The following is a 27179-nucleotide window of genomic DNA, read 5'->3' on the forward strand; positions in this document are numbered from 1 at the left end:
GTATAAATTACACTGGCAAGGGTTAAAGCTAGTGGTGATCAAGGGGTTAAATGTGTTCCCTGGGAGGTGCTTTCTAAAGCTTTGTACACATAATCGGATTTTTGGCAGGGAATTGTGTGATGATCCGACCGTTAGTATGCTCCTTCAGACAATTTTTGTTCAACTTTTTTGTCCAAAATTTTGGATGGCAGGCTAGTAAATGTTGGGCAGACAACGGTCTGTTGTCAGATTTTCCTATCGTCTGTACACAAGTCCGTCACACAAAAGTTGAAAGTATAAACACGCATGCTCAGAATCAATGCTCACCAAGCGCGGCATTAGCAGAAGGTGCCCAAAGGGTGGCGCTCAAGAGCTGAAATTCCATGTAGTACATCACTACTTTTGTGTTGTGTGCTGTTTGTATGCAAAACAAGTTCCTGGCACACGCCCTTCGAACAAAAGTCTGACGCTTTGTTGGCCAACAATCCGATCGTGTGTACGAGGCTTTACTGTGGGGGGGTGGGACTGACTGGTTTGCTGATCCTGATCACTAGGAACAGACGATCTCTCTCTACTCCCCTGTCAGAACAGGGATCTGTTTGTTTACATTGACAGATCCCCATTCTGGCTGTCTGTGGAGCCATCGCGGGTGGCCAGCGGACATCGCGCCCCCCCCCCGGGTCACGTGCATCGGCTCCGGCGCTGTGTGGGCACCCACTGTATCTATTGCACGAAGCGCTGTACAGCTACGGCAATTCGTCCAATAGAGCCAACCTTCCACAGTATAATGATAGCGGCTGGTCGGCAAGTGGTTAAAAGAACTGCAAAAACGCTAATAAAACATGAACGCTACTACAAAAAGCTATTACCAGCATTTTTTTTCAGCTTAAAAAACAAAATAAAAAACACTAGTGTGCATGGAGCCTAAGGCCCCATTTATATCTGAGTGTTCCAGGAAAATGTTGCACTTGTGGGGTAGTTAATGGCACCCCAAACATGGCTAGCAAACGCACGTTTTACCACACAAGTGTGCCAAATCATGCGGGTAAAACAGTGCCGGAAAAGGTCCCAGCGCTTCTTTTGGCACACTTGTCCTGCGGAGAGCGGTCCATTCTGATGAATGTGCTATCCTATGCTGTAGCGCAGTAAATGCAACACAAAAAAAAATAAAAGTGTGATGCAGCGCTGTGAATAGGGCCTATGAACAGGGAGCGATGTGAATATACAATACGTGTACCACACTTATATAAGTACATGTGTTGACTTCACAAGTCCTGTGTGTCCTCCATGTCACTGGGGAGGAAGGACCCAGCAATGCACTGAAAACTCCACACATTTGTAGAAGGATTTTCCCAGTGAAAGCCATGTCCCTCCTCCAGGTACCCCACAGCATTACAGGTACACTGTGCTCTCTACACACCGGCTTCTCTGCTTATATCCTGTACTAACAACACTCACACTGCACATGACCATTAACCATGTACAGTACGGGACCGCGGTGCACTCTGGGGTTCGTAGTCCGGAAGTTCATTCCTATCCAGCATCCCTCTGACCCAGGAAACTACACTTCCTCCCAGCATGCCCCGCGCGGCCGGCTTATGTCACATGGTGAACGAGGGCAGCTGATTGGAATGATGACAGTGTAGTGCGGTCTGGGGGGGCGGAGCCTAGGTCTTCTTGTGAATTACATGTCAATAAGGGATATCATTAGGCTGGAAGTCCCATCTGACAGCTGGCCGGACAGAATTAGACTGAGACCTTGCCAGACTGCACCTGTCCCATCCACTGCCTGTGTCTGCAGTCAGCATGCTGAACTTGTGACAGTGATCACATTGTCCCTGGAGGGATCCACTATAGAGATCACACACTGCTCTCTATGTACTGGGGGATTATTAGGGTTGTGTCCAGGTAATTGATCCCCGGGGGTCCCCCTTCCTGGAGTTCTGAAGATTTGGGTGCTCACCTGGAGCCGATCCCCATCACAGGCATGAGACATGGCGTCTGTCAAGGTGGCAGTGCGAGTCCGACCGATGAACCGCAGGTAAGGGGTCCGCTGTGTGCGGGTGGTCCACACGTCCCCGTCTATGTGGTCTGATGTCTATATTATAATAATAATAGTTGGCTGTAAGGATCAGATGTCTTCTATTGTAAATAAGAGGCTCTCCACACATAATGTGACTTTGATTTTGGGTGGGACCTGGAGGGCATTTCCACCTAGCAGCACTAGAGTCGCTGGTTCGAATCCCAACTACGGCACTACCTGCCTGCAGTTTGCATGTTCTGCCCGTACTTGCGTGGGTTTCCCCTGGGTACTCTGGTTTTCTCCCACACTCCAAAGACACGTGGTAGGTTAATTGGCTCCTGTCTAAATTGGCCCTAGTGTGTGTGTGTATATATGTGAATTAGCCCTTGTTCACATTGACTGTGACTTTGAAATCGTGCGACTTCGTCTGAAATCACATGATTCCAAAGCCACATGTCAGCTTTATGCACAGATGTCTATGCAAGTCGCACCCGAAATTGTCAAAAGTAGTTCAGGAACTACTTTGTCAAATTGGTGCGGCGCCACAAACCTCTGTACAGAGCAATTGCCGCCAATAGGCTGCGACTTGTCAGGCGGTGTAACCTGTCAAATCGCATGACAAGTCACTCCAATGTGAACGGGGGCTAAGGGACCTTTAAATTGTAAGCCCCTTGGGGACTGATGGGAATGTACAATATATATGTGAAGCGATGTGTAAATTGATGGCGCTATATAAGTACCTGTAATAAATATTTATGCAGGTCTGTGCACGCAATGGGCTGACTACTACCCCCACCATCAGAGAGAGTGCCATAAGAAGCGGGGTATTCTGGATCCGCAGTGCTGGAAAGACCCAAGAGGTCCGTGAGGAGATCCAACTCCTAAATAGCCCCCCCCCCCTTCTGTACTGGAATGTCAGTTTTCTGCTGCCTCTACATGTAATGATACAATAATCTCGCTGACTGATTCAAACAATCGTTCAAATTTAAAAACAAATAATCCCTAAAGCAGAACTTCACCCAAAAAGGGAAGTTCTGCTTTATGTCCTTCTCCTCACCATTAGATTAGGGGGGAAGCAGGTACCCGTTCCCACTTCCGCTCGGATTGCCTAGGCTAGCAATGACAAACCTCGGCACCCCAGATGTTTTGGAACTACTTTTCCCATGATGCTCAACTACACTGCAAAATGCACAGAATGCATGAGTATCATGGGAAATGTAGTTCCAAAACAATTAGAGTGTTTTATTATAAGTTTGATAAGTGCAGGAAAAAATTAAAAAAAAAAAGTAATTGCTCATACAGCCAGAAGTCATCCGAGCTGATAATCGGGCATGAGCTCAGACGTGTTCAGATCTAGTCTGGTCCTATGAGAGCAGGCTCACCAGGAAGCTGTCATCTGTACGGGGCCAATCTGCTGTGGCATTCCCCACCCTGTAGCCACGTGTATAAATGCACTTTATATATGTGCAGCTGCAGGGGGAGCAGTGAATGCCTTGACTGTATATGATTGGCCCAGTATGGATGACAGCTTCTTGGCGGGCTCATTGAAATGGGTTTGGTCTGAGCTCATCACTACCCATAACTTCCTTAACAGTCCAGAGGCAGAGAGAGTAATCAGCTTGGTCCAATGTAACTATGTAAAAAAAAAAAAAAAAAAAAGTTTTGTACTTTAAGCATATTGCCATGCTGCCACATACTGTCATGTCCAAAAATATTGGCGCCTCTGCATTTCTGTCAGATAATGCCCCACTTCACCCAGAAAATTGTTGCAACGGCAACCAGTTAAAAAGGTGAAGAACTGACTCAAGCCTTCTGTTGTGTGCCACACAGAGCATGGAGAAGAGAACGAGCAGCAAAGAATTGTCTGAGGATTTGAGAAAAAAATTGTGGAAAAGCATGGACAATATCAATGTCACAAGTCCATCTCCAGAGATCTTAATGTTCCTGAGTCCACATTGTCAAGAAGTTTACAGCCCATGGCACTGTAGCTAATTTCCCTGGACGTGGACAAAAGAGAAAAGTTGATCAAAGAGTTTACCAAAACTTACCTTAGGAAGGCAAAATTATTTTGGGAGAATGTGCTGTAGACAGACGAAACAAAATTACAGTTTTTTGGTAAAGCCTATTATTTTACTGTTTTCAGAAAAAGAAATTAGACCTTTAGGATGGGTTCACACTTGAAACAGATGTGGCGGACAGCAGGGGTCCGGTGAGTCCCGCTTATCCGTTTTCAGGGATGAATCGGGCCCGAATTTTTGTCTGAATTCGGACCTGAAACAGAGCCAAAGACGCACAGGACCCCTGTGCATTCCTCTCCGCAGCCGTTCCGGAGATGTGTGAACCGGCTCCATTGTAAGCCATTCACAATCTCCTCTCATGCGAATTGGATGCGGAGAAACCCGCATCCAATTTGCAATAGTGTGAACCCAGCCTCAAAGTAAAGAATATAGTCCCTACAGTCAAACATGGTGGAGGTTCACCGATCTTTTGGGGTTGCTTTGCTGCTTCAGGTACTGGGTGTCTTGACTGTGTGCATGGCATTATGAAATCTGAAGACTACCAAAGAATTCTGGGGTGCAATGTAGGGCTCAGTGTCAGAAAGTTGGGTCTCCATCAGAGGTCATTGGTCTTGCAGCAGGACAATGAGCCAAGGCACATGTCCAAAAGCACCCAGAAATGGTAGACAAAGCGCTGGAGAGTACTGAACTGGCCAGCAATGAGATTTAAATCCCATTGAGCACCTGTGGAGAAATCTCAAAACAGCAGTTGGAAAAAGGAACCCTTCCAATCTGAGAAACCTGGAGCAGTTGGCGAAAGAAGAGTGGTCCAAAATTCCAGTAGATGGGTGTAAGAAACTCATCGATGGTTACAGGAAGTGGTTTATTTCAGTCATATTTTTTCCAAGGGGTGTGCTACCAAATATTAAATTGAGGGTGACAATAATTTTGTCCTGTCCATTTTTGGAAGTGTATGGAATGTGTCAAATTTGGCTTTTTGTTTCTCCACTGTTTGTGTCATGCCAGTACAAACAAAAGAAATAAACCTGAGACTGCCTAAATTTATTTATAATCGCAACAATTTTCTGGGCGAAGGGGTTCATTTTCTGACAGAAATGGAATAATTTTGGCCATGACTGTATATGTAGAGCTCCTCTGGGTAGTTCATCATTATTTCATTTTTCCCATGATGGAGGACATTTTTACATGAAGATGATTGCTATTGGAAACAGCTCTGTCTTTTCTTTGGTCCATGTTTTAGAAATCGCCCCACTGCTATTTAATAATCTGACATTGTATATTATAGCAGCAATCACTGCACACTCAATACCTGGCTTTTGTCTTTAAAGTATTTAACGTTGGGTAGTTCCTTGTTTTGTGTCCGTAGTGAAGACAGCACCCCGGGCTCAATACTCCTTTCAGTGCTTGTGTTCAGTGCATTGATCTGTCTCCAGGAATGATTGGAATGATTGGACAGTGGATGATAACCCCTCGTACATTGGTGGCTGGTTTTGGGATGTCCGAGGTTACATTCCTCTGTGTGTGTGTGTGTGTTGAGGAATGTTCCTTGGGATAATGTGTACACAGGAGCAGAACAAACAGCTGTGCCTTGTAAACAGGTTTAATAACAGACACCACAACCAACATATAAGTCCTAGGTCACTGCCTTCAGCTTCCTGACTCCAGATTGAAGACTAATGATTCTAGATGATTCTAGGAAACTTTTATAAAGCAGATACTGTATATGAAGCATTCACCAAACTTTCAGCAACTTTTTTTTTAAACCTTTAAAGGGACCCTATACCAGACCATTTATTCCAACAACAATCTTTTAATAGGATTATATTTGCATTTAATATTTTTTTTTTTCAATTAACAGTTTTTTATTGGTTGTCTCAAAAAAGATTAACAGTACACACAGATGCAAAGGAGTCAATGAAAGCAAATGCAAGAACAAAACAATGTGCAGTATATACGCAGCAGTGGTGGGGGGTATAAACTGTTTGCGTAAGCAATACAAAATATAATCCAACTCCTTTAGCAACAATGCCAGTAGAGCACAAAATAATAGACAATATCTTAGCGCTGATATCACATATAACTGTGCAGAGATAGTCTGAGTATCAAAAAAAAAAAAGGCAAAGAGAAACAGAAGGAAAAAAAAAAAGGAAAGGGGGGGGGGGGGGATACGGTGAATAAGATAAAACGGGGCAGTAGATTACCGCTTCGGCTCCTGTTCCGACTCACTGCAAGTCCTCCCGGAGGTGCCACTTCCCCCACCTTGTAGTCGTCCAACGTATCCTGTATTCTGGCTGTCATTTTCTCCACGAGTTCCACATCTTCGATCCTGGAGTACAGGGCATCAGGGGATGTGGGTGAATTTTTCTTCCAATTAAGGGCAATTAGGCATCGGGCTGCTGTGAGAATGTGTCTAAGCAATTTCTTACATGGTGTGGCTATTTTTGGTTGGGAGTGGTCGATCAAAAAAAATTTAGGCGTCAGAGGTATTGGTACCTCAAAGAGGCAGGTTAGTAATTGTTGGGTCGAATTCCAGAAGGGGGCTATGAAAGGACATGACCAATAAATGTGGAAGAGAGAGCCTCTGTCTCGTTGGCAGCGTCAACATCGGTTAGAGGTGGAGAGGTAAATTTTATGAAGTACAGCAGGGGTCTGTTACCAAAAGAAGAGAATCTTATACGCATTTTCTTTATAGAGGGTACATAGGAAACTTTTGGCAGCCTGCCTCCAGGCTGCCGTCCATGCCTCCACTGGGAGTTCCTTTCCCAACTCTCTCTCCCAGAGTAGCATGTATGCATGTTTACCTCATATTGGTATTGGGTATGCGTTTAGGATCTGGTATATGTCTGAGATCAGTCCTCTATGAGTTCGCCCCTCTAGTATAATAGAGAGGGTGGGGAGAATTGCAGGTGCGGGGCTATGGTTTGAGCAAAATGTCTGATCTGCAAATAACTATAGAACACCTGTCGTGGCAAGTCATGTTTGGTTTGGAGATCCGAGAATGTCAGCAGTTTACGGAATCTAGGGTCCACTAAATGGCCAAAATGGAATTAATTCCATAAGGCCCGGGGCCAAGACATCTGGTGGGTTAGGCTTGCTGGTACTTTAGGATTGCATAGAAAGCAGCTCATCCGTGAGCATTCAGATTTAAGCTCGCATTCACAGGATAACTTGCGCCAGAGCTGACGAAGCTGGGACATTGACCCCAATAATTGTCCAGGTTCCACCTCCACATTCGTATTCCAGAAAAGGCCGTTTGGATGTACCGGGGCTAGCCAATTTTTTTCTATCTCTGTCCATTTATTGTAGGACCTCTGGGGGAACCATGTGACTATCGCACATAGTTGGGCCGCTTGATAGTACTTAACAAAGTTGGGAAATGCAAGGCCCCCGTCTGTATGTGCCGCTGTCATAACGGAGCAAGGTATCCTGTGCCTTTTATAGTTCCAGACATAACGTAGCACGTCACTCTGAAGTCTGCGTAAGTGGGCATAGGGGATTGGGATGGGCAACGTTTGAAATGGGTAAAGAAGTTTAGCGAGGATGACCATCTTGACAGACGGATCCGCCCCAAAAGGAAGATATGGGTCTTCCAGTTGAATGAGCTCCCTAATTGACCGATACAGAGGAGGGAAATTAGCTTGGTACAAGGTGCCGAAGGATGGGGTAAGATGGACCCCCAGGTATTTAAGGGAAGCACGTTCCCATTTGTAGGGAAAGCCTGACTGCAGGTGGTTGACCTCTGCCTCCGGAAGGGCCATAGACTGACTCATTCGTTTTATAACCCGAGAGTGCCCCATATCTATCTAGTTCGACGTGGAGGTTGGGTAGGGAGACCCTCGGCTGGGTCAGAGTGAGGATAATATCATCTGCGAATAGAGATATTTTGAAATCCTTTCCCCTAACCAAAATACCCCGAATGTCTGGATTACCCCTAATGGTTGACGCCAGGGGCTCCACACATAAGGCAAATAGCAGGGGAGAGAGTGGGAAACCCTGGCGGGTGCCATTAGCGATTGGGAGGGCGGGGATGTGGCAAAGGGGGTTTTAACTTGTAAAGTGGGGCAAGTGTAAAGATGTTGTACCGCCCGCAAGAAGGGTCCCTTAAATCCCATGTGGCGCAATGTAGCAATCATGAAGGGCCAGCTCAAACGGTCAGAGGCCTTTTTCTGCGTCTAGACTCGGGATCAGAGATTCTGAGTTGTCTCTATTAGTTACGTCAATTAGGTCCATAACTTTTCTCGTATTGTGCCCTGCTTGACGTAGGGGGATGAAGCCCACCTGATCCTTATGTATCAAGGCGGGGGTGATAACGTTCAAACGGATCGAGAGAATTTTCGTATATTTCGAATATTTTTAGGTCCGAGTTAAGTTATGGGTCTAAGGCTAGCACAGGAGGCGGGGTCTTTGTCCGGTCATAATATAGCTGTTTCAGTCAAATCAGTGCTTTTTCTACCTGGCCCATCGTGAGGTCCCGAAGTGTCATTCGTACGCGAACGATTCGTTTAAGGAGTGATATGGACGGTGTATTTTGGAGTTGAGCTTCGAGGGCCCTCAGCTTTTTTTCAGCTAGCATTCTGGTAGCCTTGGCATCCTTCTTCATAGCTGAAGAGAGGGCAAGACAGTGACCTCTGAGGACTGCCTTATGGGCAGCCCACAATGTGGAGAGGAAGATGTCCAGGGTGTCATTTTCGACAAAGTACTGTTGCAGGGTGGTTTCCAGTTCCGTTCTAGAGAGAACATGTTGCAGGAGGAAGTCATTCAACCTCCAGTTGTAGGGTCTGTGGAGGGGAGTGCCTAGGTTCAGAGTCAATGTGACAGGGGCATGATCGGACCAGGAGATGGGAAGTATTTGCGGAGACTCGGTGATACGCAGAGTGTTGTTGTCTACAAAGAGGTAGTCTATGCGCGAGTGAGTGTGGTGGGGGGCAGAGTAAAAGGTATATTGACAATCGCCCGAATGGAGAGCCCGCCAGGCATCAAAAAGAGCATATCTTCTGGTGAGCTAGCCAAATAGCCTTGAGTCCCTAAGGGCTCGGGTTTGCGATGCCTGGGGACTCGCTAGGAGGCGGACGCAAGTTGTGGAGTGAAGGGGATTAAACCCCCCCCCCCATCACAAGAAAATCGTGGGGTGTCCGGGATAGATGGGTGATGACCTTGGCAAGGAAACGATGTTGGCGTGTGTTTGGAGCGTAAAGAGCACAGAGGGTGATGGCCTGCTTCTGCCAGAAACCTTGAAGAATGACAAAATGTCCTTGTGGATCAAGGTAAGTGGGGTTCCCTTTTTAATGAGTATGGCAACACCTGCTCTCTTACGCGGGTTAAAGGCCTGATAAACTTGGGGATAGTGTCTGGAAGCGAAAGTGAAGGAGTCCCTCTTGTTGAAATGCGTTTCCTGCACCATAATAATGTCTGCCCTCCACTGTTTGAACTCTTGGAGCGCCAAATGTCTTTTCTTGTTGGAACTGAGGCCGTGGATGTTTAGTGACATTATCCCAGCCATTGTTAAAGGTGGGGTGAGCTACAGAGATACTTAGCTGAATCAGTTGGTGGTAGGTCCGGGTCCAGGAGGGTGACATCACTGGTGGAGAGCCGGCGACCAACGTGACCTTCGCAGGAAGCCAGTCTGCTGAGAGGGGAAAGAGAGAAAAAGTTAGAATAAAACCATAAACAGTTATAACAAGCATCATCAATTAGGCCCTAGAGACCCAAAGGGTCACAGGGTCTATGTAGTTCCAATTGGACTCCCCGACCAGAGAATCAGAAGAGTTCAGGCTGGGGAGACACAGGGAGACCAAAGTCCAAAAAAGGAACTATCGGATGGTGAACCACGGGGGGTTCGATAACCTGAAAGTCGGTCTGTCTGGTGTCTCGGCTGAGACCAGCCTGTGATGTGAAACAAAAATGAAGCATAGGCATTCGGAGGGGAAATTATCTTGATGGAGCGTAGAGTCCCTCATGGGCGTGAGTTAGGACGTGATGTGGCCCAGCCGGGCAAACAAAGGGGCATAAAGTGCAGCTGAGTTCTGAAGGAGCACTGCATGGCGGAGTCAGCCATTCTTGTGTTTGGGCGATTTGCGGGAGGAAGCTGGTCCTCTAGAGCGTTTGGTAGAAGGGACCTTCCACCAGACCACCGGTGGTGGAAGAGGGGTGGCCACCATGTCCCACTCAGGTAGTTGGGGGGGATGGGGATTCCCAGGGCGTCACAAAAGGAATTCAAATTTTCTGGGTAGTGTAGAACAGCAGATTTCCCCCGGTGTCTGACATTTAGACTGAACGGGAATTCCCATCTATAGATAATGTCCTTTCTCTTGTAAGGTGCGTAGGAGAGGTTGCAATAGTTTGCATTTTTGAAGCGTGATCCATGACAGGTGTGAGTAGATCTGCACCGGGGCGTTGTCAAAGACCAGTTTGCGGATGGAATGGGCTTTGTGCATAATGTCCTCTTTCAACAGGTAGGAATGCACTCGGCAGACGACGTCTCGTGGCTCAGAAGTGGGGCCTTTAGGTCGAAGGGTACGGTGGGCTCTGTCCATCTCGATATGCTTGTCCGCGGTTTCTCCCAATAGATCATTAAACAGCCCCTGTAGTGTGGATTGCAGGTCTTCAGCTTCTTCCGTTTTGGACCTGTTGTCCATGTCTCCTAACATGAGGTGATCTGAGCCCTGTATTTGGGTGCGGTGTACAGCTAACTTGGTCTCCTGTATTTCCTCCTCCGCCATTTCCACCCTGTCAGCTAGGTGTTTGAGGCTAACATGGAGGGCTTGGATCTCGGCTCGGCAGGTGGCCTTCACATCAGCTATGAGCTGCTTTAAAATCCTCCTTGGTTGGGATGGCCTGTAGGTAGGACTGCCAGGGGTTGTAAGCCCCCCATCCTGGCCTGGAGACTGGTAGGAGGATGGGGGTTGCGGGTGGTGTGCCAGTGCAGGGGTACCTTGAGCTTGGGGGGGCTGTGATGGTGGGTCCCAGGGCTCAGACCACGATGTAGCATGGGGGGTCAGAGGTGTAGGCGCTGGTGGGTTCCCCCTTGGAGCCTGTGCTTGGGCAAGTGCCACCTGGGCATATGAGGGGAGGTTACTGCGTGTCCCCTGGAGAAACTTTGCTCCCTGAAGCGTGAGGGCCTTTGGGCCTTGGGTGAGGTTGGGGCAGGCCAGGTAGTAAAGTGAGGCCCACTGCCTCCAGCAGGTTCCGGGCATGCCCGTGGGTGCATGGAGCCCGGGAGGGCCGGAAAGTCCTCCATAGCATCGAAGGGGATGGCAGAGAGGGAGACAGACTCGTGGATGCCCGGGTTTGATTCTGCTCTCAGCAATCTGGGGAAGGCCTCCGTACACTGCGTGTACTTCGATGGAGGCTGAGCCTTGGCCTTCTCTCCATGTGACGTGGCCGGGATGTGGGGAGAGTACTGCAGGTAACTCACCGCCTGCATGGACCGTCGGGCCTTTGGGCCATGCGTGGAGAGGCGAACTGGTCCTGTGGATGCCGGTTCTGTGGGGACGGTGGTGTGGAGGCCTGATAGCGGGAGGCTGTGGTGGCCGGCTTCCTTTTGTCTTTACCGCCCGGCGACATGTCGGGCGATTAAAAGTACTCTCGGAAGGATGTGGTGGAGCCCCGTGGTGGTTGGGACAATCCCCTAGCTGAGGTGGATCGTGTGGTATGCGAGCCGCCCATGGATGGGTGAGTGTAACCCCCGAATTTTGGCCTTTTAGCTGCGGGCTGGAGGGAAGCTCTCAGTCAAAGTGTCCGTCCAGGTTGGCTTCCGGTCAAGCCCCCTGCATTTAACATTTTATAGATGTTATTTACCTCTTGTGTAGACCTCCAATAGTCCTGAGACTGCCCTTCGCCCCTTCTCCCTTTTTATCTTTGCCATTCCCCTCTATTCAGGTTGGCTCTGTTTTATGCGCTCTTATTTGTATGTTTTTTAAAATGTCCTTTAGTTTATTAGTTCATCATGTTTATTCATTCAAAAAATGTTTTTTTTAAATTTCCCACTACACTATATTGTCACTGTGATACCATTCATGACACTCTCTCTGTATTAATAAAATATGTGTATCTTTTTGTTTTTGACAATTTTTGTCAATTCCACAACCATATGTTGCACACAGTAATTGGGGAGGGATTTGCTTGTTTTAATTTACTGCATGTCTCCCTCGCCTTCTTTTGGTATATTTGTAAGCTTAGCATTTTGTATTTATCAGCTATTGTTACTTCTGTTACTGTATGGTGCCACATGTGTTCTTCTTCTCCTTCAGCACCATCCCTGTTTAGTGTGTGTGTATGTGTAATAAATATATATATACATACATATATATATATATATATATATATATATATATATATATATATATATATATATATATACACATACATACATACATACATACATACATACATACATACATACATACATACATACATACATACATTTCCCCCACGACGACCCTTGGTCTGTTCGTGGTATGACATGCAGATTTGCTTGCGTGGTGTGCACCTCATGCGTCGTCAGTATGTAGGCTGGCGTTTAGGTGGCAACTACTATTATTAATATAATTATATTTATCACTTTTTTATTATCATCAACTATTCTTATTTAACTATTTTTGTTTTCACCATTTTTATAACACTATTTACTACTTTACAGGGGCCATTTTGGTCCCTCTGGTCCGTTTGAGCTGCTGCCTGTTAGGCAGCTGTATGTTCAGATTGATGTCGAATGGTCTTAACGAGTGGCCGGCCCTGAACTCCTTTTGAATTCTGCCACCAGCAATATGGCGCTGAGCAGTCCTTCGCCGTCCACGTCATCGACGGGCGACGAATGACGCAGAGGAAGTGATGCGCAAACGCATCGGTGTGCGTTCCAGGACGGGATTATCCAAAAATTACCGACGCCTTGCATTCCTGACGGTGCGGCCTTTTACATGTACGGGACCTCTTAGAAGCTATAGAAGGTATACTCTCTATTTTGACATGATCGGTTGTTTGTAATGGGACGTCCCCCTGTTTACTAGGTTCATGCAGCTCATGTCATCTTTGCACTCTATATGCACATCATGCCACGACTCAAAACCAAGGGCTAGTTATGCTCACAAAACGGACAGCTCTCTATAGGCATTATTTACCTATTTATTGATTTTTAGTCATCTATTGATCTACTTCTTCACCCACATGATTGAGGGGCATGAGAGGGAGGGGCGCATCAAGGGGGAGGGGATCCACTGATAGTGCTTTTATATATATATATATATATATATATATATATATATATATATATATATATATATATATATATATATATATATATAATATTTGGCTTTTTAATGTCTTGAATTTAAATTAATATGAATTTGTTCATTATCGGATCAAGAAAAATGCATCTCTTTAAATTCTATGTATGTCTTCACACTGACCTCTTCCGCTTCTGTTGTGGTGTTAAAAATCTTGCTTGCTGCATTTTTGATCAGCAGAAAAACCCCCCAAAAAAGACACATGCCCGTTGAAAACGCATCAATAATGCACCCGTATTACATTTTACATGAAAAACACACCATAAGCACAGTAAAATCACGTGCATTATCAGCACTCTTTTCTCTATCGACAAAATGCCTGTATGTTTCAGCGCATCACTGGACACGATGTCCACAGATGCACTATCATTCAGGAGGTGAGGACAACTATTTAGCTGCCTAAGGGCTTGTTCAGAAAAGGCAGCAGCCCTTGTCACCTCTCTGAGAAGTGGTTTGTAGTGGATCACTTTTCAGCAGGCAGTTTACAGGTGGTATGTTGCATCCTCATGGCTTGTTTTAACCCTGAAAAGGCCAAACCACTGCACATTGCATGTAGTTGCATGTTGGTTGCACTGCAGGCCCTTTAACCTGAATGGGCCACGTTCAGTGGTGGGACTGCCCACCAAACACAACAGTGGGGTTAAAATTTGTTCTTGTTTAAGTGGGCAGTTGGGGGGCAGCAAAACTGTGACTCAACCTCCTGGTGTTGCTATATGTGTGAACGAGCCCCAAAAGCGTTTTCCCTCAGGTTTTGCACAAAGTCTTGCTCACTTGCTTTTGTGCCTGTGGGAGAGGAAGTAAAGGGAAAAACCGCAAAAAAAAACAAAAAACTGACGGGTTCTAACATTTTCCTATTGTAACCAAGACTAAAACAAAACCTTTTTCACTAGAGATACACTTTAGCTCCTTTCTGCAGAATTCCACATGTCAAGAGTGCAGACCTCAGCAATAATATTGATTGGAGGGGGCTACTGGATGCAGAGTTTGATAAAAGATTGTTTCCTGGAAAGCTGAGGAGGAGGAATGCTGATGACATCTATGGTATGTCTTGATGCAGCGGTCCCCAAGCTTTCCCCAAGCTTTTTGGCACAAGGGACCAGCAGCAAATTTTGCCAGGGACCGGAAATTCACAAAGTCTGTCCTCAGGCCCCGTGTTTTGATTAAAAAAAAAACAAAAACAAAAAAAAACTTTATTGACAAGAATAATGGGTAACTGAGTTACAATAATAGGGAGAAACATATTTTCCCACAGTTGGATTGTACACAAATTCAAACATGTAGGTACAGGGGGTCCCCGGGTTACAAACAAGATAGGGACTTTAGGTTTGTTCTTAAGTTGAATCTGTTTGTAAGTCGGAACAGGTAAATTTTTTAAGTGTAGCTCCAGCCAAAAAAATCTATTTTTAAGTTTTTTTTAGATAGCCTAGGGAAGAGTTATCACCCCTGTAACATTTGATTTGCTGTCTGTGCCCCTGTTCAGAAAATTTCACCTCACTTTCTGTCCCAATGACAATTGGATTTTGAAAATTTGGGGTTATTAGGGAAATAAGGATTGGTGATAAAGCATCAGTGGAGACACCTTTTTCCCATATTAACTCTTACAGGAGTGAATTTTCCTTCCTAGGGGTGGATTTCCTCTCACTTCCTGTTGTCTCCCTCTGTTTGTAAGTAGGAGTCGTTTGTAAGTCAGATGTTTGTAAGTAGGGGACCCCCTGTACATATAATGCAGCTAACTATTAAGCACATATAATCTCGTTTTTTGTAAAACTTAGAACAAACAAACTAAAAAAAAAAAAGAAAAAACACTTTTAAATAATAGAAAAATAAGATAAAATAAAGCAAAATGGAATAGAGTATTACAAGGAATAAGCTCCTTCCTCCAGGCTTGTCTAAGGGCCTTTTTTACCACATTAGTTACCATCTGCACAGTTTATGCATTATAGGAGAGGCCCCAAGTTCTGGAGGAGATCCTATCAACTACGTTAGAGTCTATAACCGGAGCAGTCTATCCATTATTAGCTGGGGAGGGGCAAGATTGGGGTTATCTAACCAGTTTTGCCATATAAGGTCGAATTTCTTTGGAGCCTTTCGGTGTCGGTATGCCAGCTGTTCCTTAAGGAGGAGGGAGTTGACCTATGTGATCCACTGGGCCTTTGTAGGTACATTGGTCGCCAGCCAATAACGTGTTATGAGTTTCCTAGCCAGGTATAGTCTAGTTACCATTATATATCTCTTTTGGATACATTTCAGCATCAACTGATCCCAGGAGACACACCAGAGGTGTGCATGGTATGGGTGTCTGTGCCACTGTGGATACAATCTGTGTGACCTCTGTCCAATATCTGTCAAGCTTTGGGCAGCGCCATATCATGTGTATAAAGTCTCCCCTGTGAATGGTACATTTAGGGCATAGGGGGGAGTCTCTTCTGCCCCATTCGTGTAGTTGTATGGGTGTACGATATGACCTATGCAGTATAAACAATTGAGAAAGTTTGTGAGAAGCCGAGACTGACACCACCGGGATTGATTCTAGGGCCATGTCCCACTGATCTCCATCTATATCACCCACATCTGTGGACCAGTGCATTTTACATTTAAGTAAAGCAGGATTTTGAATTGTGGCTACTAAGGTAGAATAATCTTGTGATATCACACCTTTGCGGTTGTTAGCTTGTAGGACCTCCTGTATCAGAAAAGATGTAGTGATATTTAGACTAACCGTCCGTATCTGAGTTTGCAACGCATGCCTGAGTTGGAGATATTGGTTAAATTGTTTCCGAGTTAGAGAGAATTCTCTGCATAGATTTTCAAATGATTTGAGTACATTGCCATCATATAATTGTGCAAAGAACCATATCCCTATTGTTGACCAAAGGGAGAACTCCTGCAACTTGGATATCTCAGGGTAGTAGGGGTTGTTCCAAATAGGCGTAAACTCCACTGGGCCATCTATGGTTAGTGCTGCTCTTTTGACCGCCTTCCAGACCTTTTGGAGTAGTATTGCTGTTGGGGAAGACGAAGGAATGCCTGGCAGACCCATCTCCAAATGAGAGCTAGCTGTTAATATGGGATGAGTGCGAGACACCAGCTGTATAATAGGAACATCTGAGTCATGTAGATCCCATCCTGCAAGCTGTTGTAGCTGAGATGCTAAAAAGTACATCTTGGAGTGTGGTACCCCCCCCCCCCCCGTCCTTGCCAAATTGTAACGTTGTTAGACTGATGCGGGCTCTACCTTTTTTCCAAATGAGGTATTAATCTTCTTGAACCATTTGTTGGGAATCCACATTGGGGAATTGTGGAAGATGTATAAGAGTTGCTGGGCCCAAATCATCTTGATCAGGTTGACCCGCCCTACCACTGATAATGGAAGCTTACACCATCCCTGACATTTGACACGTTGTCTTTCCATTCGGGGTGCTACGTTAAGTTTTAATTAGTCAGTGGGGTCTGGTGATATCACTACTTCCAGATATTTAAAAGTGTTAACAATGGCAATTAGGGATGCCGTGGAGGGGAGAGGTGACACTAAGGGATCTAGGGGCATTAGTATGGATTTGGGCCAGTTAATGGTGAATCCTGAGAAATCACCAAATTTAGTAATGGTTGCCATCAGGGTCCGCAGTGAGTCACTGGTATCCGCCAAATATAGTAAGGCGTCCTCAGCGTAAAGGGACAACTTGTCCTCCAGTTGGCCCCTGCGGAATCCCACAATGTCCCTATTATTGTGAATTAACATTGCAAGTGGCTCTACTGCTAGCGCAAATAAAAGGGGAGATAACGGGCAGCCCTGGCGAGTACCCCAGTGTAATTGAAAGGACATGGATAGGGAATTATTAACTTGTACCCTGGCCTGGGGTTAGCGCCTTTACCCAGTTGATAAAAGTATTCCCCAAGCCAAATCCTGCCAGGATCTCCCAGAGGTAGGGCTACTCAACACTGTCAAAGGCCTTGGCAGCATCCAGGGACAGAATGTCCCTACCCCCGGTGTTATCTACTGGAGTTTGAATATTGAGGAAGAGGCGTCGGATGTTGTCTGCCGTTGACCGTGTCGGAATAAATCCAGATTGGTCACGATGTATCAGCCGCTCGACAACACCCGCAAGTCTGTTGGCAGGGACCCTAGCCAGCAGCTTGACATCAATATTAAGCAGCGATATGGGGCGTTATGAATTCGGTATCTGTCTATCCTTGCCTGGCTTGGGAAGGACCACTATAATGGCTTCCTTCATCGAGTCAGGTAGTTAACCCATTTTAGCCGCCTCCTGCAAGGCCCGCAATAGTGGAGGTAGAAGGATCGACCCATACCTGGTGTATACCTCTACAGGCAGCCCGTCTGATCCAGGAGATTTGTGGTTTGGTGCGTCTGCTAAAGCCTCAGTCAGCTTTTCTATCGTGATTGGAGAATCTAGTGTTTCTTTTTCAGCCGTGGATACCTGGGGAAAGGAACAGTCTCCCGAAAACTTAGCCAAGTCAGTGGGGGTAGTGTTAGTTTTAGATGTGTATAAATCCTGCGTAGCATTACGGAAACGTATCCAAAATATCATTAGTAGAATTGCTAACCTCACTATTAATTTTTTTAATCTCAGTAATGGAGGTGGAATCCTACTGTGCCTTAGCTACCATAGCTAAAAAGTGACCTGTATTCTCAAAATAGTTTTGCTGAAGAAAATATCATTTTTTTCAGCTTTTGACAAATCCACTCTATTATATAATGATTCAGGCCCCCTTTACAGCACATTTCCCCCTTTATATCCTCAGTTCCCCTTCACATCACAGCCCCCCTTTACATTACAGTGCAGTTCCCTTAACATTAATATAACGGGGACTGCTCTGTAAAGGGGAGGGGCTGTAATATAAAGGGGACTGCTCTGTAACGTGCATTACCCTTTATATTACTGTGCCACTTGCAATCACAGCCCCTGGTTAAACACCCTCCCCCCCCCACCCTTTCCTCTCTAACATCACACTTCCCCATTCCAATCTCTGCCTCCCTAGTACAGGACTCCTACCTTTGGCAGGGTAGAGGCTGTGATCAGTCCATGTGTCCTCTCCCGGGTTCCTTGTTGCCCGCCCAACTATGTCATCTATAAGCAGCCCTGCGCCCCCCACCCCAAAGCACCTTGTCCCCATGTTAATGAAGACAAGGGCCTCTTCCCGACAAATACTTAAAAACCTGTGTAATGTGTTTGTTTTATTTTTGACTTTTTTTTTTTTGGGTGAATGGGTAGGGGTACAATGTATGTACCCCATACTCATTCACATAGGGTGGGGGGCCAGGATCTGGGGGCCTCCTTGTTAAAGGGGGCTTCCAGATTCTGATAAGCTCCCCGCCCGCAGACCCCAACAACCAATGACCAGGGTTGTCAGGAAGAGGCCCTTGTCCTCATCAACATGGGGACAAGGTGCTTTGGGGTGGGGGGCGCTCGGGTCCAACTTTTTTCAAGACGAGAATGGGCTTTTTATAGTGGTATTTCACCATAATCAACCACTTATTATATTGCAGTTTACCAATTCTCAGATGTGCATTAGTTTTACTTTTTTAGACATTCTATATTCTATTTTCATCTGGTGATGCAGCCAGCAAATCTGTTTTTCACAGGCTATCCCGCAAAACTGTTTGCTGTAACTGATTATAAAGGGTTAGCTGGGTTTTGGCTTCAATTTGTTACTGTGGCTAAATCTGCTAAAACATTTAACACTACCCTCTCCCCATGCTGCTGTCTGTGGTGCCTCCTGTGCTCACTCATTCAGCGTTGTGTCTCACAAATACAGAAGGTGTGTTTTTTTTTTTTTTTTTTTAATGGCCAGATCGCCAGGTAAAAAAAAGCAAAAGGGATTAAAACTAATGCAGCCTCCACATCTACTGATTGGTAAGCTGCAATATAAAACATTCTTGGTTTTGGTTTGCTGTAAGGTTAAAGGAGATCTACAGTGCCTTGCAAAAGTATTCACCCCCCTTGGCATTTTCTTGTTTTGTTGCCTCACAACCTGGAATTAACATGGATTGTTTGAGGATTTGCATCATTTAATTTACAGAACATGCCAACAACTCTGTAGATGGTTTTTCTTTTTTTTATTGTGAAGCAAACCACAAATAGGACAAAATAACAGAAAAATTCAATGTGCATAACTATTCACCCCCCTAAAGTCAATACTTTGTAGAGCCACCTTTTGCAGCTATCACAGCTCCAAGTCGCTTTGGATAAGTTTCTATGAGCTTGCCACATCTTACCACTGGGATTTTTGCCCATTCCTCCTTGCAAAACTCTAGCTCCTTCAAGTTTGGATGGTTTGCGTTTGTGAACAGCAATCTATAAGTCTGACCACAGATTTTCTATTGGATTGAGGTCTGGGCTTTGACTAGGCCATTCCAACACATTTACATGTTTCCCCTTAAACCACTCAAGTGTTGCTTTAGCAGTGTGTTTGGGGTCATTGTCCTGCTGGAAGGTGAACCTCCGTCCTAGCCTCAAATCACACACAGTGGTACAGGTTTTGCTCAAGCATATCCCTGTATTTAGCACCATTCATCTTTCCCTCAACTTATTGGGTTTGCGCCAGACATAGCATTTTTTCTTTGATGGCCAAAAAGTTCAATTTTAGTCTCATCAGACCAGAGCACCTTCCGCCATACATTTTGGGAGTCTCCCACATGCCTTTTCGCAAACTCAAAACGTGCCATTTTGTTTTTTGCTGAAAGTAGTGGCTTTCTTCTGGCCACTCTGCCATAAAGCCCAACTCTATGGAGCGTACGGCTTATTGTCCTATGTACAGATACTCCAGTCTCTGCTGTGGAACTCTGCAGCTCCTCCAGGGTTACCTTAGGTCTCTGTGCTGCCTCTCTGATTAATGCCTTCCTTGCCCGGTCCATGAGTTTTGGTGTGCAGCTGTCTCTTGGCAGGTTTGCTGTTGTGCCATGTATAATCTGGTATAGTACGAGAAATATTTTTAGTTTTTGTCCCTTTGGAAAATTTTGGTTGAAAGCTGTGATCAGATTATCGTACGAACGTTTCGAAGATGGATATTCTGATCGTGTGTACGGGGCTTAAGGCTGTGTGTATTAGGCTGTGAACAACAAAACAACTGAGCAAGTCGGGAACACAATTCAACATCCTCTCGGACATTGAGGTAGTATGCGAAGAACGCCCCGTTATTGGAACTTTAAAACTCTGCATTCAACACAGAATGTCCCCGTTGGTTAACGGTGTGGTTGGCACAAGAAGAATGCTGGATAAACTTCAGCATATAGGCTGAGCAACCAGATGGGCATACATGGGCACATATTCTCCATAAAGGGGATCTAGCAGAGTGAAAAAGAGGGGAATAGAAGAAGAGAAAAGGGGGAGCAGGGTCAACAAAATAAAAATGGGTTGGGAAGGAAAAAATGGTAGGTTATGTTGAGAGGAGATGCACCTCTGGCCAGGAAGCCGGAGTACAATTTTACCAGAAACATAACTAATTGAGTACCCGTCACGAATGTTTCGTTAGCTGATGAGTAAAAAAAGTGGCTCCAGTAGAACCAGGATTTACGACATTGTCCATTCTCCAGTGCCATTGGCAGAAGCTACAGTCTCTTCCATAAGCTAGATTTCATTAATTTTCCATCACCATCATTTAACATCAAAATTGTAATACCAATACAATCAATATTTATTTTTGATAATCCCATATAAGCTTATTTGAAAAGTCTCCTTCCATGTTGTGAATTTAGCCTATCTACTGCCCATCTCTTTCCACAACTTCCTGATTCCCTGCATGCTTTGCAGCTTCTTCTCTGCTGTTTACTTTCACTTTCTAAGGACTAAGTATTCCATGGTATCTTGCTGTCTGCAAGCCCTTCCCATGTAGTTCAGGAGGCAGGCTCTGTGAAATGTGTGACACAGCAGTGCCTACGCACTGGACATAGTGAATATGTGTCCCAAGGAAGTAAATATGTGAGGATCTTTGCAAAGTAATTTTACAAACCTCAAGATCATCCAGATTAATAGGCTGGAAGGCTTGAGATACAATGTGGAAATTAATAAAGGATTTTACGTTTTGACCAGAGATGCAGTGCATCCAGAAGGTATTCACAGCGCTTAACTTTTTCTAAGTTTTGTTATGTTTCAGCCTTATTTCAAACTACTCTCTTCTTTTCACTTTCATGGAAATTTTCCCTCTATACACATACTTGGGTGTCTCCTCTCTAGTACAATAGTTGTGGTATTGGTTTACTGTTACTCTATTGATTTTTTACAGATACCCTTTGTAATTACTTATAATGTGAACCATGTACACTATCAAACACTAATACCTCAGCTGGAATTTGCTTACCTTTTTCTCATCTTGGTTGTTGGTTTCTAAGCCGTGCCTCTAGTGTTACCGTCTCAGCTCCCGGGAACAACGTCTCCTACAGTGCCTTCTACCATTAATACTACCATCAGCCGTACCCATATGCTACAGATAGGTGAGAGTGTTTGGGACATTCTATGTTCCCCCTCTTTCTTCTGTGTTTTACATTCTTTTCTATTATCTTATATTTTTTTTTTGGCATTTTCTATTATAGATACCCTCAAAACTATGCATCTGCTCCTGACGAGTGGTAATGTAACCACGAAACGCTTAGAGCTTTTTTATGATGCTACGTCACAGTTTTTATGTCCAATATCTACCATATTACAGTCTATTAAAATGAACTCATTTCTTATTGCTACTATGCCTTTATGCTACCATTACAATTGCAGTTTACATACCATAGGTCTATTATCATGTACCAAGGTCTTACTTATTGAAATCCATTACTATATTATACCATAACTATTATGCACAATATGTTGAGACACTTGTTCTATCATGAATTATTTAGAATTTTATTTATCTAATGAGATCTAATATTATATTATTGTATTTATTATTTTCTACTACCTTACGTGTGTATGTACACCTTTTGTAATAAATAATTATGTTATACATTGATTGGTTCATCTGACTGAGTTATGTGCTTCATATAAAGTCCCACCATTTTTTCCTCTTTTGCTCAATTTATCGGGGATGAAGGTATATGTTACTATTGCCTCATATGAAGTCCCAACTCATTTTAGCTTTAGGCTTTGTTTTTCTCTTATTTCAAAATGGATCAAATGCATTATTTTCCTCAAAAACTCTACAAATAATACCCCATAATGACACCTGAAAGATGTTTGTTTGAAATCGCATGTACATAAGTATTGATATCCTTTGCCATGACACTCAAAATTTAGCTCAGGTGCATCCTGTTTCCCCCGATCATCCTTCAGCTTCATTTGATTTCATCTGTGGTAACTTCAGTTGATTGGACATGATTTGGAAAGGCACACACCTGTCTATATAAGGTCCCACAGTTAACCGTGCATGTCAAAGCACAAACCAAGCCATGAAGTCCAAGGAATTGTCTTTAGACCTCAGACAGGATTGTATCGAGGCACAGATCTAGGGAAGGGTACAGAAAAATGTCTGCAGAATTGAAGGTCCGAATGAGCACAGTGGCCTCCATCATCCGCAAATGGAAGAAGCTTGGAACCACCAGGACTCTTCCGAGAGTGGGCTGCCCGGCCAAAGTAAACTCTCAGGGGAGAAGGGTCTTAGGGCGGTGACCCAGATGGTCACTCTGACAGAGCTCCAGCATTTCTCCGTGGAGAGAGGAGAACCTTCCAGAAGAACAACCATCTCTGCAGCACTCCACCAATCAAGCCTGTAGGGTAGAGTGGCCAGACAGAAGCCACTCCTCATTAAAAGGCACATGACAGTCCCGTCTGTAGTTTGACAAAAGGCACCTGAAGGACTCTCAGGCCATGAGAAACAAAATTCTCTGGTCTGATGAAACAAAGATTGAACTCTTTGGCCTGAATGGCACATATCATGTCTGGAGGAAACCAGGCACTGCTCATCACCTGGTCAATACCATCCCTACAATGAAGTATGGTGGTGGCAGCATAATGCTGTGGGAATGTATTTCAGCTGCAGGAACTGGTAGACTAGTCAGAATTGAGAGAAAGATGAATGTACAGAGACATCCTTGATGAAAACCTGCTTCAGAGCGCTCTGGAGCTCAGACTGGGGCGAAGGTTCATCGTCCAACAGGATAATGACCCTAAGAACACAACCAAGAAAACAAAGGAGTGGCTATAAGACATCTCCGTGAATGCCCTCGAGTAGTCCAGCCATAGCCCAGACTTAAACCCAATTGAACATCTCCTGAAGAGATCTAAAAATGTCTTTGCACCGACGCTCCTCCTACAACTTGATGTAGCTTGAGAGGTCCTGCAAAGAAGAATGGGAGAAACTGCCCAAAAATGCAGTATCTCACAAAAGTGAGTACACCCCTCACATTTTTGTAAATATTTTATTATGTTTTCATGTGACAACACTGAAGTAATTACACTTTGCTACAATGTAAAGTAGTGAGTGTACAATTGTATAACAACAGTGTAAATTTGCTGTCCCCTCAAAATAACTCAACACCACAGCCATTAATGTCTAAACTGCTGGCAACAAAAGTGAGTACACCCCTAAGTGAAAATGTCCAAATTAGGCTCAAAGTGTCAATATTTTGTGTGGCCACCATTATTTTCCAGCACTGCCCTAATCCTCTTGGGCATGTAGTTCACCAGAGCTTCACAGGTTGCCACTGGAGTCCTCTTCCACTCCTCCATAAAGACATCACGGAGCTGGTGGGTGTTGGAGATCTTGCGCTCCTCCACCTTCCGTTTTAAAGATGCCCCACAGATGCTCAATAGGGTTTAGGTCTGGAGACCTGCTTGGCCAGTCCATCACCTTTACCCTCAGCTTCTTTAGCAAGGCAGTGGTCATCTTGGAGGTGTGTTTGGGGTTGTTATCATGTTGGAATACTGCCCTGTGACCCAGTCTCTGAAGGGAGGGGATCATGCTCTGCTTCAGTATGTCACAGTATATATTGGCATTCATGGTTCCCTCAATGAACTGTAGCTCCCCAGTGCCGGGAGCACTCATGCAGCCCCAGACAATGACACTCCCACCACCATTCTTGACTGTAGGCAAGATTTGCTTGTCTTTGTACTCCTCACCTGGTTGCCGCTACACACGCGCTTGACACCATCTGAACCAAATAAGTTTATCTTGGTCTCATCAGACCACAGAACATGGTTCCAGTAATCAATTTCCTTAGTCTGCTTGTATTCAGCAAATTGTTTGTGGGCTTTCTTGTGCATCATCTTTAGAAGAGGCTTCCTTCTGAGACAACAGCCATGCAGACCAATTTGATGCAGTGTGCGACTTATGGTCTGAGCAGTGACAGGCCGACACCACCCCTTCAACCTCTTCAGCAATGCTGGCAGCACTCATACGTCTATTTCCCAAAGACAACTTCTGGATCTGACGCTGAGCACGTGCACTCAACTTCTTTGGTTGACCATGGCCTGGCCTGTTCTGAGTGGAACCTGACCTATTAAACCGCTGTATGGTCTTGGCCACCATGCTGCAGCTCGGTTTCAGGGTCTTGACAATTTTCTTATAGCCTAGGCCATCTCTATGTAGAGCAACAATTTTCTTTTTTTTCAGATCCTAAAAGTTCTTTGCCATGTTGAACTTCCAGTGACTAGTATAAGAGAGTGAGAGCGATGACAGCAAATTTAACACACCTGCTCCCCATTCACACCTGAGACCTTGTAACACTAATGTCACATGACACTGGGGAGGGAAAATGGCTAAGTTGGACATTTTCACTTAGGGGTGTACTCACTTTTGTTGCCAGCGATTTAGACATTAATGAGCTGTACACTCACTACTTTACATTGTAGCAAAGTGTAATTTCTTCAGTGTTGTCAAAAAAGGTATGATAAAATATTTACAGTAATGTGAGGGGCGTACTCACTTTTGTGAGATACTGTAGGTGTGCCAAGCTTGTATCATCATACTCAAAAAGACTTATGCCCCGTACACACGGTCGGACTTTGTTCGGACATTCCGACAACAAAATCCTAGGATTTTTTCCGACGGATGTTGGCTCAAACTTGTTTTGCGTACACACGGTCGCACAAAGTTGTCGGAATTTCCGATCGCCAAGAACGCGGTGACGTACACCACGTACGACGAGACTAGAAAAGGCCGGTTCAGAACTAAGCGCGGCACCCTTTGGGCTCCTTTTGCTAATCTCGTGTTAGTAAAAGTTTGGTGAGAGACGATTCGCGCTTTTTCAGACTCGTGGCTTTCAGATCGTTTTCTGACGTTCAGTTTGTGCTTGTGGGTTTGTATCTGCTCTTCAGTGCGTGCAGTCAGTTCGTATCGGAGTTTTCTGTGCGATCTTGCCCGCTCGTTGCTGTTTTTCAGGTCGCTCTTCACAGGCCTTGCTGTTCTTCAGTGCGTTCTGTTACTTCGTTCTGAGCAGCCGACCGTTTTCTAGCCATGTTTCGTATGCATACTCCTCGTGGAGTTCGTGCTGTGCAGGGGCTTGGTGTTGGGGTCCTGACCTTGACACAAGTCCAGTCCATGAACAGGGTGGGGAGGAGTTCATGGACCAAGAATTGGTTGCTTCAGCGTGACCAGTTCTGTCATATGCCTTTGCTCCGTGAGATCCGTGAGAATAATCCTGATGATTTCAGGAACTTTCTCAGGATGACGGACCCCGTGTTTCACCGTTTGTTGGCTTCGCTGACCCCCTATATTAGCAGGCAGGATACCTGCATGAGGCAAGCCATCACTCCGGAGCAGAGGTTGGTCGCTACCTTGCGGTATTTGGCCACAGGGAGAAGTCTGCAGGACTTGAAGTTCTCGACTGGCATCTCCCCCCAGGCTCTGGGGATCATTATCCCAGAGACCTGTTCTGCCATCATCCAGGTCCTGCAGAAGGAGTATATGAAGGTAAGATTTTTATCCTTTTATATCACATTTTATTGTATTGAATGTTTGATAATATATTGTATTTCTTCCCTCATTCCCTAATTACCATGATTGTAATATGCTGTGAATGTCCCCTTTGTTCTCATGCATGCTGGATTTTTAGGTAATTATTATTTTATGTCCTTCATACATATTTGCCCTTCAATAACCTCCCCAGCATGGTGTCTCCTGCCCTATATTCACCTCCATGTAGTCACTTAACAATGTTTTTTATCAGCTCCATAGTAGTGCTTTACCCCAAACACCCCCTAAAATGTTTGGAAATGTTATTTTTGATTTAAATTCAGGCAGAGTGCCAGAGGCTTTTTTTTGTGGTGTCCCCAAATTTTTTTTAACCCTCCCCCTTCAACTGCTAAGTCAGCTGATCCCAATTCTCTATCCTCAATCATCTATCTGCTGACTTTGCCAAACCCATACACACTATACCCATCTCTTTACTGGTCAGATTTATGGATGAATTCCCCAAAGCATGTAGTGCAAGGGCCTGCCTGTATACTTTCCAATGGTACTGTTTAAAGTTTTTGTATCCTATTATTATCTTGATAGGTAATAGCAGAATGTTCAAATGTCCTCATATGTGTACAGTGTGTATTTATATCTTTGTATTATGACACTTCTTACCTGTCCAGTGGTCTGCCAATAGTGTAACTAAGGAGGGGCTGTTCCAAGTAATACCCTGTATTTAGGCATTCATCTCTCAATGAAGTGAAGAGGGTTACCTGTCCAAGAGTTCCAGCCCCCCTATAATGTTAGAAATGGCCCATGAGAGGGGGGAGGGGGAATATGATAGGTGTACCTTATACTTTGTTGTTGTTAAATTCCCCTCAGTAAATGCTATCTGGAGGTTGCCCCATAATGTTTGTGTATAATCTGCTTGCCATGTTTCTGTGAAAAAATAGTAATGTTTATTTTTTTTTCCTCAACAGTTTCCTTCAACGCCACAGGAATGGCAGACTGTGGCCTCCCACTTTGCCCAGCGGTGGG

At 44.9% G+C, this 27179-nt stretch overlaps 1 protein-coding gene across 5 annotated transcripts in view; it reads left to right on the top strand.

Moving 5' to 3' along the window:
• Positions 1-1613: 1613 nt before the first annotated feature.
• Positions 1614-27179, top strand: part of KIF16B (kinesin family member 16B) — a 603866-nt gene continuing 578300 nt past the window's right edge. For 2 of the 5 annotated variants that reach the window (XM_073628236.1, XM_073628237.1), the window contains exon 1: positions 1615-2020. In XM_073628236.1, the coding sequence (XP_073484337.1) occupies positions 1974-2020 (47 nt within the window). In that variant the 5' untranslated portion in view covers positions 1615-1973. Of the gene's footprint in view, positions 2021-27179 lie in introns of all 5 variants that reach the window. The other 3 variants (XM_073628238.1, XM_073628239.1, XM_073628241.1) reach the window with 3 other exon arrangements.

This window comes from Aquarana catesbeiana, linkage group LG04 (assembly GCF_042186555.1).
Source record: "Aquarana catesbeiana isolate 2022-GZ linkage group LG04, ASM4218655v1, whole genome shotgun sequence".
Taxonomy (NCBI): domain Eukaryota; kingdom Metazoa; phylum Chordata; class Amphibia; order Anura; family Ranidae; genus Aquarana; species Aquarana catesbeiana.